The sequence below is a fragment of the Opisthorchis viverrini genome (genome assembly GCF_000715545.1).
Source record: "Opisthorchis viverrini unplaced genomic scaffold opera_v5_53, whole genome shotgun sequence".
NCBI lineage: Eukaryota > Metazoa > Platyhelminthes > Trematoda > Opisthorchiida > Opisthorchiidae > Opisthorchis > Opisthorchis viverrini.
Window position 1 is genome coordinate 484503 of NW_008751710.1, and position 16304 is coordinate 500806.

At 44.8% G+C, this 16304-nt stretch overlaps 1 protein-coding gene across 1 annotated transcript; it reads right to left on the reverse strand.

The window, feature by feature from the left end:
• Window positions 1–1349: 1349 nt before the first annotated feature.
• On the reverse strand, window positions 1350–10660 carry T265_03663 (hypothetical protein; the record flags this gene model as incomplete). The annotated part of the gene is made up of 5 exons (XM_009168205.1): window positions 1350–1568; window positions 3439–3559; window positions 6441–6532; window positions 8277–8398; window positions 10573–10660. 5 exons carry the CDS (start codon window positions 10658–10660, stop codon window positions 1350–1352), a joined length of 642 nt encoding a protein of 213 aa, XP_009166469.1.
• Between the last annotated feature and the right edge of the window lie 5644 nt (window positions 10661–16304).

Below are 16304 nucleotides of genomic sequence, written 5' to 3' on the forward strand. Positions count from 1 at the left end.
ATGAGGCATTTTCATGTAGAATATCACAAACGAGAGATTTAGTTGGGTCTCTCGTGAAAGCCAACTTGATTTGCAAGTGGGTGTATTTCTCGGAAACTGTTGTCTAATTTTACAACCATATCCTGTCTAAGTGATACTTCCTCAGTGACCTATTGGTATACATATACGTATGTGTATGAATAGTACAACATCAACAAAAATACACCACACTCGGGTCCAAAATCTCGGTTGATGGCATTGGAACAAAAACTGCTTTGTCCGGCCGAATGAGCATCGGTGAAACAAAGAACTGCGGCCCAATAGACGAGAGTTCACCAGCAATCGAATGACCGACCAGTTGGACGGCATGGGACACGCACAAAGAACGTGTGAATTCAGGACGCTGGATATCGAGTCAAACCCAGCTGACTACCAGTGCAGACGAACTGAAGTGAACAAAACACGTCTTTGTTTTTGACGAGAGTACGTTGTAATTTCACCTACCGGGTGGACGAAATCACGGATTTCGACCGCTATTGAAATGACAACCACCGTCTTTCTTCAATTCACCGCTCCGCAAGGATCGCTCGTGCGGAAATCTGCAAGCAAGGGCGTATGGGTACAATTTTCATAAATGAGTGAGTGTGTCGCATGAACGCGGATTATTGTTCAATAGGGTAAGAGGTTTGTACTGAAAAGATTGACGGCAAATATATGTGAACAGAATTCAGTTTGAGCCGGATTTACCTTCCTTCACTATAGAACTCCATGTATAAAAAGTTTTCCCAAACGAAAGTGCAAACCGAAGTTGTGAAAACCATCAATTTTTCGCTTGGTGAATTCAATTCTCCTGGTCATCTTGTTAAGATATTTTACAAATATAATACTGAAGTCACTTTTCTTGATTCGGTTGTACGTTTTTACTAATGATAATAATAGTCTGTCTGGTCACCATGTTAGCCGAAGGAAGCACGGGCGCCACCACACTGCCAGGTTGTCCAAACCTAGACGGGGACATCCGAGAGGCAGGGGTTGGATTCGAACCAAGGACCTTCCTGTCAGCAAGCTGCCTTATCATCATCATCAGCATCATCATCATCATCATGCATAGCATGATATCAGTGTTCAATACTGATGTTTCGCTGCCTTACTGTATGTGCAATTCATGGTTGTACGCGGGTCTGCATACTGCCAGGGCGCCCACACCTAGACAGGATGACGATTAGGGTCCTCAACCAAAGCCTTTGGCTCAAAAGCCTGACCGCAAAACAGCGGTGTTTGGCTGGAAATGCAAGCACATCACCATTTTTAGCGAGCAAGTCGCCGCACATGTTCCAACCGCCAACCTGCAGACTGGGTTTGTCAGACCTCTAACCATTGACCAACCTGGTATGAAAGTGTCGCGGGGACAACCCCCAGTATAGCTCAATTGGTCGCCGAGGTACGCTAACCGTCACATCACGGTAAGATCTCTTGTTGTGACGGGTCAGTAAGTTGGCGAGTGTTCTGTTCTGCCAGGCCAGATTTGGTGCACTGCGTCTACTTCGGTCCGACAGATCAGTTGATTTGGAAAGCCACCGACACGCCACCTATGTTGTTGTTTGTGGTGCAACTGTCGCAGCGATCACCAAAGGCTGGCAGAAGACCAAGATGAAGTCCCTTTGAATCTCTATATTTCATTGTGGTTAGGGCACGAACTTAGTGACCGTCTGTGGTTCGAACCCAAGCCCCTGGAAATCCGGAAGCAGCTCAGCTTAATTGGTCCCAAGTCCGGGCAGAGGAACGATAAATATATATTAGCAAGATAAAAGTCCCATTTGATGAGTCTGAAGAATGGAGTTCTCACAAGCTTTGTGAGCGGTACTGGAATCAGCGATGCTGGTTTAGATAACCATTAATGCGTCACCCTTCGCGGCCGCGAAGTGACAGCCCATATGGCGTGACGTCACTAAAAACCTCGAGTGTCCTTGTCGTTCACTTCGCGTCAAGCCTGGGTTGACGTCACCGTCAACTTTGCTTAAGTGTCTCGACGATGGTCCCTTTTTTCGTCCTCTCTCTCTCTGGTTTAGCAGGTAGGTAGGTGTAGCGCTTCAACCAATGACTGACGTCCCCACAGAAACGGCTTGCGTTGTCTGTCCTGGTGACTGCGAGGCAGACGACAGCCGTACACAGAGTATGGTGGATACATCGCTCGGTATTTTAACGCACGTGCAACTAGGTTTATGGGATATAAACATCTATCCAGTCTCTGATGGCTAAATTCACCGGAAGTTTCCCTGACATTTCGGATTGTACTTTTGAATTACGACCCATGTTCGACAGCAACCTCGAGTGGTTCCGTTCAAGTCTCTATACTGCGATATCTCGTATATCGTACAAACTGAATCATGAGGCGCGCTTTGTAAAGCATACCCGTTTGAAGAAAACATCGTAAACGAGAGATTCAGCTGGGGAGCAGCTGAGTCATCCGCAAGGAAAAGACACATTGGTGTGTAGTTGAGTAGTTGAGTTCGCATACACTTTACACACATAGTTGACCTTTCCACCGACCTGAAAAGTAGAGGCCTAAGCTTCTCCATCTAAGGCGAAAGCAGTATTTCCATTGCCGCTCGCAGACAATGAGTGAAGGGTCTACCTGGGGGGTTGACCGTGCTAGATTAGCAGACGACATTGATGACAATGAAGAACAAATGTATACCAATGTATGATTTGAGTTGTCCTTAGTCGGAGGGAGAATTTTTCTCTCATTTTCGGAAGTAAGTTTGGGTTCGGACCAGTAAGACTCGGGTGGGCTAAAATGCAAACTCAACTGCACCACAGAACTATCCCAATGTTGTGACTGGCCATCTGCGTAGGAGAGGACATTTGGTGTGAACTACAGTTTCAGTGGATGTCAGTAGATTTAAGCCCCATGTTTTCAGAACTACACCCAGAGTGACTCAAGGGTACTATTCTGACATCTGTTCCTCACACTCAGGAACGACAAAATCGATAAGGTTAGGCTTGTGTCATTCAGAATGAAAAGCAGTGACCATAGTTCAATCCGTGGGTGGTTAACATCTAACACGGGGGCCGCCTGATCCTGTCAAGTGAATAGTCCGCCACATGAGAGCTAGCGCCTGTACAAATGGTTTTTGCAGTGGCCTAGGAACTGGCAAGTGGCTGGAGATGGGCATAAAAGCTGTTATGGTACCCAGTAAACAATAGTCATACCTTGGGTCTGACAGTGCCGCGAAACCTTACGCAGAGTCAAAAGACAGAGCTGTATATGATGGAATCCTCACTGCTGCTTGACACACGCGTGATACACAAAAGTTGATCCTTAAGTCCATCGTACAGCTATCACCAGTAGCATTCAAAGACCGAGATTTACAGCGAGGTCCCGGGAAGTACACGGTTTCCCAAGCCAGCAGATCTCATCGAAATATAAAAGATGTAAGTTATTCTGAAGTACCTTACCGCCAGCTTGCGGGCGAATACGCCCTGAGGGCAAACCATCAATCGAACAGAATAGAGGCCGTTACCGAGCCTTACTCTATCCTTCTTCTTCGTGACAAAAAATCCAGCACGGTTTATCAGACTAGAAAAAAGTATCAACCAGAAAGCGGTGACGAACAATAATGTTTTCGCGGTCTCATTTTCAGCTCAGTACAAATCTGTCGGTTAAAATAGAGGTTACTGATAAAATAATCAGCTACCAAGTTAGAAAAAGTGGAAACTCAGATGATTGGTTGTCAGTGTAACCCACCTAGAATATAATTGGATGCCCTGAGGTTGTCTAGTTAGCCATTCATTGATTGATACGGTCGATTTGCGTCACATGACCAAGGCAGACTCGGAGCTCACACTAGTCGTTCTTTTGACAACACGGTATCGAATTTCGTGATCGAGAAAGTTTCATGACGTCAGCTGTGATGATCATGGCTCTATGTTGAAAAAAACCAGAAGCGCTCTACAGCGGTTTCGTTTCTATTGGGAATCATGAGCTGTGCGCAGCTCACGAATCAGCGACTCCAAGCAAACTATTTTAAACACTTAACCATTTGGCCCCGGGCGATTGGTCATCAATGTAATTAACTCGCAATTGGATGATAAAATACACCGTCACTCATCCTTCAACCACAGGATGCGAATCAACTCTTCACTGGCTCCTCGACCAACGACTTGTCAGGTGGAAGTTCCTGTCATCTTGTGAGAAAAATCTCCACCTGAGCTACTTACATAGGTGTTATTCTCTGACGATGATAGAGGGAATAAACTACCGGATGAATATGGTCACTCGTGGTTGCTTCTGAACTTGGGCAACTGACAGAGGCTTCCTTGATGACTTCAACCCGAATAAACCATCGTGAACGCTATGTAGCTTACTTGGCTCCTGAATTATGCGCATCGCCTGAATGTTGCTAAAAATGTTTGAAGGGAACAAACGAAACGAACGCGGGAATGTCACGTCAAAGTTTGCTCCGATCAACTCGAGACGAGAAAGCGCTTTGGTAACGATTAAAGGGGTATCACAAAACAAGCAAAATGTACACAAGTGTTTCGTCTAAATTAACAGTCAGATTGCACCTTTCGGAGTGGTTATCACGGAAATTATCAGTGATCTTTGGTAGTCCTTCTCAAGTGAGGCAAGTAATAAACTGGGTTCTTTGCGTCTCAAGTGAATGACCTTATGTAATTCAACCGGATGCTAACCTATTCACTTGATTAGCTGAGTGCCAATGAAAAATCATAATGCCTCTTCAGAATCATCACCAATCCTATTGGCTGACCAGGTAATTAACAGGTCATTTCCTTAGAAGTAAGGATGCCACCGATTGGTCATAAATTCGAAAAAGAGAGCTTCCATCTTCACCGGTCCAAGGTTACTGGATAAAATAGATGACTAGTCACCAGTGGTCCGGTGATTATGTGAATTCAAAACGATCGATATGCACGTGACCTAGCGATCAGTAGGCTGGCAATACTGACATAGAAATCCATCTGTGCACACCTGGTGAGTCTTAGTGGGGATGGAGGTACTCGTATTGTTGGTCATTCTTACCCTACAAACAAGATGCACTTGGCCAACACCTCAAGCCTCCCCAAAAATTCAACCCGATGTCTAATTGCCCGCAAAACTTTGTTTTCTGCGACGTTTTTCCCCAATTCTATTCTCCCCGAAAGATCGCAAAGTTTCACCCTACTCAAAAAGCACGGGTCCCTGGTGATGACGCAACCTAGGCTTCTAACGGAGATAAAACAGAACGAACCATTCCTTAACGGAGATTTCAGAGAGTACCGCGCAGACAATTTACTATCACCCGGATACTGCTGAGGTGAACACTGGAAACCACATGCTTCCTCCACCACCTTAGTTGACGCTGTCGTAAGCATGAAAGAACAAAATATGGGCACATTAAATCTACTATTCACTGTCATCCACAGATTAGCGAGTCGGGGCGTAGATGTTTGGTGTGCCGTGTACTTTGTTGTATATTGCTACCCGCTAAGTAAAGTCATTTAGAACTAAGCCCTGGAAAGCCACTCATAAGGTTGCCAGAAAGAACATCATAAACGGGAGATTCAGTTGGGTTTCAGGTGAGTCTCCCGTCATAACCCATAAGTGATTCACAGATTGCGGGCTAGATATCACAGAACTGCTCATTTTTAATCGCAGATTTTCGTCTTATGGTCCGTTTTTCGTGTCACAGAATTCCCATGCTCACTGTCCACCCCAAGTCGGTCTTTTGTCTCGTTCAGTGAGACTGGAGACCATAAATGCAGTGAGAAACACTCTCTTTATTCAGGAGCAACTAAATACCACAGTGCTCCAGAAAGGGATTATCACTCGTGTCCGATAGCTATGTCTAATCCTAACCAGACGTTCACTGGCAATTCTATGTGGCTGACAAACCTATCCCTTGATAAGAGGCGGCCTTTATCCGACAGTTCATTAGACGAAATTACCTTACCCTAGTTCGTCTGGCTTAACTATCAAAAACAATATCAAGCAACGAATATTTTCCGAGTTCCATGAACAGTCAGTTTTTAATGTGTCGAAGCGGCTTGACCTGGACTGAGTTAAGATGCGACGGGAACGAATCCAACACACTCATGACAAGCTTGGAGACCCCGTCAAAATGCATCATTTTCTGTACACAGACAGTATCGTATTACTCGTGCAGTCTGTCTTGATTTAAGCCCTTTCCAGGTACGCGCGACCGGTTTGTTGCCATCGTAATTGCCCTGTTTGGTCGACAGTCAGCTGACGACATGCTGTCTGCAATACAATCGCCAGAACTGGTTTGCGTCAACCGTGCTTTTATGGACAAGCTGAGTCAAGAAATGTCAACCATCTAGGACGGTGTCTGTGGCCTAGCACAGAATGAGGACGTCTCGTCGGTTTCTTTAATCATCGGTGGTTTAGAAGCTTGCCCACAGAAAACGAAACAACCGAAGCGAGTAGGTGGACCTCTTACCGCGGTGGCTTCAACTTGTTCTCTACGGAGAACAACCGACCGGCTAGTCTCTTATTCGGATGGAAGTTGAGTTCGAACATGTACCGTGTAGCCTGTAAAAACTCACATCAAAAGAGACCAACGGACGTTCCAAGTGAGAAAACGACTGATCTTAGGTTTCAATACACTACATACCACAAAAGTCCACAGAAAGTAGGCCCTTAAGCCTAGTCGATTTGCCAAAGATACGCGTTCTAAACCCGCCTATATCCAAGCCAGTCACACGGCACTTGTGCTCCGATTTGGGAAGTAATATTTACTTGCTTGTCAAGAAAAGTGTCACCGTCCGCCCAGAATAAACCCCATCAGTTAGTTGATGATCACCATTCACCACACGAAATAACGACCGACCTCAGTAACTTTTTGGTCAATACGAACTGTCCCGGATAATATCAAGAGTCAGACGAACTTAACCCTAAGGTGAAGGTGACATCCGACTACTTTCGGATTGAATAATGTCTCGAAATACCCAGTAACTGGTAAAATTTCGTATGAGGTTTTGAAGACGGCCGGAATGGGCTCATCCAAAGTGCGGATAAGTCGCAAGACTTGATAAGTCAGTTTATTGGTCAGATTTCAGTCTCACTCGTTGAGATCGCTGGTAGATCATGCCAAATAACCAACGAGAGTACAGAGTTCGTAAAAACGCGCAACATCGGCGAATTAATCAGGCACCTGTGCGGCTACAAAAAAACAGAACCAAAATACAGCAGTAATTCGGCGAGCCAATTACATGCGCACCTGGTGGGTCAACACGATTGGGTTATCGATCGAATGGATGGAATCGAGCACGTTTCCTGAGTTTTCATTTCACAGACTCTTGTTATAAAAACAGCGCTGTGGCCGTTTTCCAAAGCACGTGATTTTGTATGAGGCTTTTTTTAACCGTCGAGTCTACACAATTCGCTACTGTTCTACCCCTACGAATTGCGGTCTGGAATGGATGACGTTTGGAGCTTTGCTTATCAACTTCAAATTTGACTTTAGCAATCTTTAGAAAACGAAATCGCTAGCTAGCTATCGCTATTCGAAAAACGCACTTTGATGTCTGGATTAACATTCCAACGGGGACCTCAGACGGTCTTTGTACGGAGATGTTTTTTTTGGAAACGAGAAGCTGGCTTGACTAAATACAAGTTTTTGTAAACTATGTTGGTATAACGACGGATTCAGGTGAATTACTCATTCCTTCAAGTAGTTCTTCAACAACATTCTAAGAAATTATTCTTTGAAATCCTGAATGTCGTGTCAGCTGAATCATGTGCTGTCTTCGTACAGCATATTCATAGACGAGAGGTTCATCGGAGTCCCTTGTGAACACGAATCTACCTTTCAAGTGAATGTATTCTGACGACTGCGTACAATTTCAAGCTGATGGAAATTTGGAGATCGCGCCAGTGGTGGGAGAACTTTCAGCAACCTTATGAGTAGTGCTTACGTCAGGGAAGATCCGAGTGATTTCCCGCTTTCGATGCGTTCCATCAACCAATGACAAATGTTTCTCAAAGCGACTAATAGCAGTTTGATAGGTGTGGAAATCACCTCGTGAGAATGTCTAACCACGTCGTAGTTTCTGGGGTTGGGGGAATGCCACAATTACTGTCGATGCCAGTCTGATTGATTCATCCCAGTGGTAAGCTTGTTCTGCTGCCTGGTAGGAACTTCGCTCAGCCTAACAAGTGATATGCTTGACTTAAAATGTTTTCTCAGGGGAAGAGCAGAGTTTCGGCTTACCGGGGATATAACAAAAAATATGAGAATCGTTCAGCCGTAACACCTTTCCCAAAGTCTAGCTACTATGCCACCCGAAGGAAGCACGAAGACCAAGATACTGTCAGGTTGCCCAAGCCTAGACAGGAGCAGTCCAGATGTAGAAATTGGGTTCGAACCACTGACCTTCAAGTCTGTGCCTCTCGTCTCTAATTAGAAATGTTTAACAGACCGAATACTACTTATTCATATTTAAGCGTCCCTGTTTCGGTTTTCCCTTCTGAAGAGTGTGACGTGTGCTGTCATCTTATAGTTCACAGAAACACCCAATGAATTTAACTTTCTTCAATCTACACCGGGTTTGTAAACGGAAATGTTGAGCCTTTTATCTCACCAACATTGTTTATCCTTTCTTCAACCAGGATTACTCAGGTAGCGGTGAGCAGGATATCGTACGTCAATGTGTCGGACCTGTCATTTTAAACATAATGGCAAGGATGGTACCGGCGTCAGATGATCTACACTACTCAAAACCCCAACATAACTTGAGAACGTCAAACTGAATTCCAGCATTCGTTGGAATTACGCAAATTCTGAGAAACAAACGTGTGTATCTACGTCAACGGGCTTTGACTGGTTGACGTAATGCATGCAAAGCACGCAACAACGAAGCCATGTGAAGTAACCGTGAGAATTACCGTGAATTACGGTATTCATTGCTGCTCTTGCCATAAAACACACTCAAGGTTACTTGTCGTGATAGCCAATAGAAAACGTGAGTACGTGACTATGGGACGTTTGCACACACACACACATGCACACACGTCTCTAGGTCGATGAACTGATATCTTCCGTTTTACTGAACCAGTTGTTCCATGAGTTCATCCTTGTGTTGCAGCCAAGCGCGACGAATCGGGGCGCTACAGGTTAACACGAACACTTGTGCATACAAACATATAAAAAACATATATTCCACCTATAGTTATCAGCGCATTTCCAGTTGCCCCAGAAAATCAATGCGTTGGAGGAAGTCTAAAAGCCGTGATAAACAAAACTTTTGACGTTTCTGTTTAGACATTGTAATAAAAGCAGTAAAGATCTTTCTTTTGGATTCCGACAGCAACTCGTCCGCTCGAGGTTCCTCCTCTCATTGCCTTTATATAACTTTGTTGTTACTGATCGGAATGTCCGTGGTTCGAACCCGGTCTCAGGCATCTCAGATGTTCTTCTCTAGACAGCCCTCGTTTTCCCATTTTGCGGCAACCAGAAGTCAGAAGAGTTCTGCAACTGGACGATGTTTTCATCTTTTATACTACTGTCAAGAGTGGCTGTTAAGTTTACATATTAACTATCTTCCACAAATATCCACACTGACCTTTTTGCACGAACAAAAGCATTTCCAATTTCGCTTCCGGCACCGATGGAGGCTTTTCTATACTTACACAGGGCAATAAAAAGCCAAATCTGGTCGCCTGGTCAACCAAATTGACTAACTCCAGGTAAACGGTCGTCAATCTTGCTAATTTACGCTCCATGGTTCAAACCCACCCTCTGTATCTCAGCTGCTTGTGATTGTGCCCGGGTAAACTGGCAGTATATCGGCCCTCGTGCTTCCTTCGGGTGGCACGGCAGTTACGGGCCAAAAGGGTGATACAGCTGAATGATTATTACCACTACTCTTTATCATTCATTACTAGACAGGCCCATCGCAACATGTGTACATGATTATGTCCCTTTCGAACGTTAAAACGGCAAAACTACTAATTATAGGAGGAGATGTTGGTGAAAGGAAGGCCTTCGCTGCGGAGATGATGATTAGTGAACGCCAACCAGAACAGTTACAGACTATTGGACAGGGGAGCAATACTATCATATGCGTCTTGTTTACAAAACTGAATATCCATCTTCTCCTTGAACTCGTTTTCCTGAACTTTCTTGGACAGTCATTGACTGTTACTCAAATGCAAGTAAATGCTACAAAGCGGCTCCACAAATTTCGTAATAACTCTCACTTTTCAAGAGACGCGAAGCGGATTTGTGAGAAAACACTACTCGCACGCCTCATCAGTAGTATCCACCGTTACATGTGAACATGATTATATTCATTCGAACGTCAAAACGGGAACATTACTAATTATAGGGGTAAATGTTGGTAGCTCAGGTAGCGCAGATGGTAACTGGCTTGTTCGCTGTGATAGCTCCAAAACCGCTAACCCATCGCTACGCACCACTACGCTCCCCGACAACGCATCGATGATGTCACCTCGATGAAACGTTTGCAATCAAATTGCCCAGCTCAGCGAAAAAGTCAACTTCTATTATTAATGAATTTTACTCAGTCACTGGTTCCGATTTGTTGAGAATATTGCGCGCACACACACACTTCTCGCAAATCCAGATTTATCCCTAAGTTCCGAGACCGTAAAATACGAAGTGGATAGCTGAATCTGTGCACAGTGTTGCAACTTCATATATATTTAAAATTGCCTCCACTCTTGAATAACTGCCTTCCCGGTTAACAATTCAAATGGACCGCCCCTTTTTGGACTGGTGGAATTGAACCCTATTTCAGTTTTACAAGACATCTATATTCTCCGTTTTCCTTACCGCGCCAATCGTTTTTACCGCTCTGGTTATACTATTTTTGTACCAAATCCTTGGGCAGCTATATGTTGTTTTAATTCATGAGTTTGAGACGCGGTTTCGGTCATATCCATATCGGCTTTGCTTGCCATTTGGAGTACCTCACCGTTTGTCGAAAACTGTTGAGGTTTGTAATTTTGTATTCAGTGTAACTACTTTCATCTTTATAGTACAGCGCATTTGCGTAGCCATTCGTTCGGAGTTTTGCCAGTTTGGTTGCTAACTTTGGTGCTCGTTGCTCAAGAATTCGAAACGGTCGTAACACACAGCCCACGGCTTTATCGATAATCGAGGGATGGAATCCATATTGCACATAACCTTAAAGATTTACCCACAATCTTAATGGATATTTCTTCCTGTAAATGAAGCCAATCGATACTATAAAGCCGACAAGTAGTGTACAGCTGTTTGAGTATCACCAGCATTGCGCATCTCTCACGAAATTCCAGGGAGATTCGAACCCGCGACCTCCCGTTAATCCACGACTGGCTGATCAGCCATGTGAGTGAATTGCACTTAGATTGGATATAGCATTGCTCACCCTTCAATCACGTGATTCACGTGGCCATGTGTTGACTGGCTCCTACAATCTCTGACGGAATGTTGGGCTTAGAACTGCCGATGTGATTGCCGCTTATCTCGACTCACCACTTTGTGTCCATGTGCTAGAAAGGACCAGTGAGCAAACTCAGTCGCCATCTCCACCTAAGTGTGGTCCCGATTCCGCACTTAATTTTTTCAACACCAGTGGTTGATTCTCTGTCCCTGGTCATTGTTTGGCCTAAGGGAACACGGTCACATCTAGGGGTGTTTCATGTCTTGACTATATAGAAAAACAAAGCAAAAGATGTAAGATTTCACGATTGTGCAGATTGGCCGCTTTCGTCCAGTGCTGCTCCGAACACTTGCGATAATACCATATAATGATTGTTCAGCTAAGCCACCGTTTCAATGCATCACTGTGTTGCTGCCTAAAGGAACTGTGAGGGCTGAGATACTTCTAGGCGTTCCAAGCCCAGACGGGAACAGTCGAGGTTGGTTTCTATAGTAGTTCATGGTAAGTCAGGAAAACACGTAAGTAATGGCACGGGTGTATTGTGTACACACGGCCAACTGGTCTGCTTTCGTGGCGGGTAAGCAAGCAACTGAGTCATACATCCAGTTAACCCTCAGCGCTCACATAGGCAGATCAATCGGACACGCACCCAATCAGCCGCTCAAGTCACGCGCCAGAGCGATGGTAGAACGACGAACGAACACGCACACGCGCAAACTCTCTGACACACCGAAGCAGCCAATACGGTTTCGAACCATGAACCTTCCAGTCACTGAGTTCGCTCCTCTAGCACCAAGTTATCTTGAGCTTGGTCACCATACACTTGTGGTGATAGAACTGCACGTTTGAATCAACAGCCTGTTAAAGGCAAATCTTACACATACTGGTGGAGAAAACAGAGGACTTGATTAACTTCATCTGTGTGGAGTCCGCTCAGGCTCTTTGCTAGTTTTGAGAAGAGTGGATCGGTTATTTATCCTTCTGGTGCAAATAGACACGTTTAGTGACCGTAACAGTATCAGACAAATTGGGCATCTTGTGAATAAACCCGTTTCCCCGTTCAACCGCCAATCTCCCTCACCCTCAAAACCAACCCAACCGGCCTTACCTTATGTTGAAGAAAATCAGATACGAGAGATCCAGTTAAGTCTCTCGTGAAAACCAAATTGATTTGCAAATGAATGAATTTCTCGAAAACAGTCCAATTTGTCTCGTGAAAACCAAATTGATTTGCAAATGAGTGTATTTCTCGAAAACAGTCCAATTTGGGTTCAAGTAGAACATGAGGTTGACGGAAACTCGGGGACTGTGCCTACCTGATGAACCCCAAGAAGGGCGGTCATGGGCTGCCGAAGAGTTTTCAGCAACCTTGTGAGTAGTCTCCTTTATGGAAATGTTTTCTTTCGTGAAGCAGTGACTTCCTGATCAGTTTGAAGCTTTCCCCCATACGCTCTTATCTGTCGAGTTGTTTTCTGCGGAGAGGCAGATTATGCTTTGTTTATATCAAAGGACGAACAAAACTGCGCACAAAGATGGAGAAAGCGTTGATGACCGATTTGCGTCATTCATTGCAAACGATGCGTGGTGCCTTGTTAGTTGCAACGATTCTGTCCTAATCCCACCGAAAACCACGTGGTTCCTGGCGCAAAAAAACAATCGTGCCTCCCTTATTGTAAGCCACTAGCCCATACACAAACGTCAATGCACCAAACACCCTGGATACGAACAAATTATTAATTGGACGTCCAAGTATTTGGGGAAAGCTCTGTGGTCAGAATACCACTGAACGGTCGTCATCATTACTTTCATCAAGGTCATTGACAGCAACCTATCGCTGCTGAATCCCGGTTGCCGCGCAATCATGGAGTTGAGTGAAAAACGACAGAATTGAGAACCTGTTATTGAGGGGGAACAAGCGAGAGCCGGGCACCTTCACCGTCGCATAGCATTCAACTGAAGACACCTAAGAAATACAACAACTATACCCATTTGCATACCAACTGAGTTTTCATGATGAACCCGCCTGAATTCCAGCTGAATCGCTTGTTAATGATGGATTTCATCATTTGAATTTACTTCACCAGGCCACCTCATGTTAAAGATGGCACAATATTCGAGATATCGCAATAAATGGTAAAGTCGCAGCACATTACTCCTAAAGGGGCTGAAGAGTCTTCGATAAGCAACGACCTGTTTCGCCCTTCTTGAGGCTCATCGGGCAGACGCAGTCCCTCACTCGTTTATTACTTGGACCGAAATGTGCCTGATGCACTCATTTTTGCAAACCGTTGGGATTTTTACGGGAGACTCGCTTGAATTCCAGATGATGATCCCCGAATGGAAGGGCGAACCCAGTCGTGGGTTGTCAGAAAGTTTTCAGCAGCCTCATGAGTAGTGTGTTACGTCTATACCTGAGGAGGAGAGCCGGATTCAGCATTCCTTGAACTTACTCGCCCATAAGCTTGACTCGAAGAACTCATGTAGCTAATCGATCATTCTCAGGAAGGGTGTTTTGTCATTTTAGAGCCGTTTTTGTGTCCTTTTTCCGGTTCCTCGTGGTTTCCCCACCTCCTACGTGGATTTCAATGAAGGGCCCATGAGAAATTCAGTCTGGATGTGTCTTAGGCAGGGTCTGTTTGTGGGCGGCGGGGTAGTGATCTTAATTTAGAATGCACGAGGACAGGTAACACCCTATATGTCAGCCCGATTCACGTACAGTTGTGGGGGCAGGGGTTATGTTAAAACCACGGATTTGAAACGGTGAGGTGGATTAATGGGAAGCATTCCCGCTTGGATATTCCCAAGAGCTTAGAATACTACCGTTTCTACCTCAGGAAAGCTAGAAAGAATATTACAGACATTATACACTACTCATAAGGTTGCTGAAAACTAATCGACAGCCCACGACCGGTTTCGTTCTTCTTGGAGCTCATCAACTAGGCGCAATCTACGAGTTTCCGTTAACCTTATGTTCCACTTGAAAACAAAACATCATAAACGAGAGATTCGGCTGGGTTCCAGGTGAGTCTCCTGTCAAAACCAAGGTGGTATGGAAATGAGAGCACTTCGCTCAGTCAAGTATTTTTTAAAATTATGTGTTTCAGGGAGCAAAAATAAATAGGAGTTTAAATTCTTGCCAACTGGTCTCTCGTGTTTAAACTTGTTTCCAAACTTCCTACCTCAGGTTCGCCTAAATGAGTAGCCAACCGAATTATAGTTGGTTTTGCTTTAAGTTTGTAAATTCTAGTTTCGAGCGTGTCGCTCGTAACATGTACACTTGCGACAATGATCGTTTTCTCGTCCGGCAATCAATTTAGTGTGCTGTAGAGAAGAATTTCGCTAGCTCAGGTAGCGTAGTTTGGTTGCTGGTTTGTTCGTAATTTGTTTGCAACGTCTGCGATCAAATTGTCCGGCTCAGCGAACAAACCAACAACCGGTGTACACCGGGAAATGAATAAACAGTTACTCGCGTCAAACCAACCAGACAAGAGCATGAGCATTTTGGCACGATTGCACACATCAACAGTCGTTAAGCACGCACTCCCCCATATCTCTACTGCACTATCGATCAAACAATTTAGGAAAGTGAGCCACAATATCGATTCATCCTTGTGGTTACAATCAAACGGTGGGTTGAGCAAAACATTTCTATCGTGCTTGTTGAACAGAATAATGAAAAACTGATTGGATAGTGGCATGAGGAGACTTGGTGATTTTCAATCGATTCCGTCCTGTCGGTAAAGCCATCCTATCAGGAAAAAGTTGTATGTTGAACAACATCACGAGTGCGTATCTCCCGAAACTCCGCTGGGGAGTTTCGAGTCCGCGACTCTCCTGCCAATGGTTGAAACTTTTGACCAAGAGGGTTGATCAGCAGTGTGATTCGTTATCACTTGAACGAGATATGACACTACTCATCCTTCAACCACAGAAACGGCATCACGTGATCGCGTATTGACTCGCTCCTCGAGTGACGACTCCTCAGATGAAGATGTCACTCATCCGATGAGTTTTCTTCCTCGAAGCTTCTTACAACCAATTGTAGAATCATTGGCCTAAAAATAATTGTGGAAATAGGTAGCCTTCAAAGGAGAGTTTTAGTTCTGCGGGTTAACAGCAACTATGAGTAGCTGCCGTCTTTCTAATTTCATCCTTCGGCACACTATCTATAGTCTGGTACCTTGGAAGCTAAAAGTGTCACTCTGAACTCAGTAACTAACTGACTAACTGTCCCTTATTGACCACCGTCCCCCGTCCAGAGGAAGTTAAACTTCATTCGCTAACAAAGCTTCAGGGAAATAGGTCTCGGAATAGCGGGAATAACTCCCCGTCATTCATACACCAATGGAGTTGCAACAAAAGCCTATTGGCTATTGATCACGTGACCGTCGATCAGCTCTCCGAGCTCAGCAATGAGGATGCACGAGGCTATCAGCGCCAGCTGACGTACAGATCTTGCGGCCAAAACCGTTGCAAGACCAAAGGTCGTACAAGAAGAGGTTGAGGGAGGTCGAAGAAAGACTATGTGGAAGAAGAGTGACATCAGCAGTAACTTATTTCCGTTTGCCCACCCTTCTGTATGCAGCACATGGGGCCACCCTACTGGTGACACCCCTGGACGACTGATGTGACATCAGTTTAGTTGTAACTGTAACTCATGGTTATACGTGGACTGGGAACCATTTAGTTTGCCCAAGCAGGAGGACGAATATGGTTCGCGGCCAAAGCCTTTGGCTCAAATATCCGACCACAAGACAGTGGTGTTTGGCGGGAAATGTAACTGCATTACTATTTTTAAAGAGCAAGTCCAACCCTAACCTGGGAGACGGTATTAATCAGACCTCTAATCCTTTTGTCGCTGCTTTGGTTATTTCTCAGACAGTGGGTTTTTGTTCTTCCTGCGCATTTGTGATGGA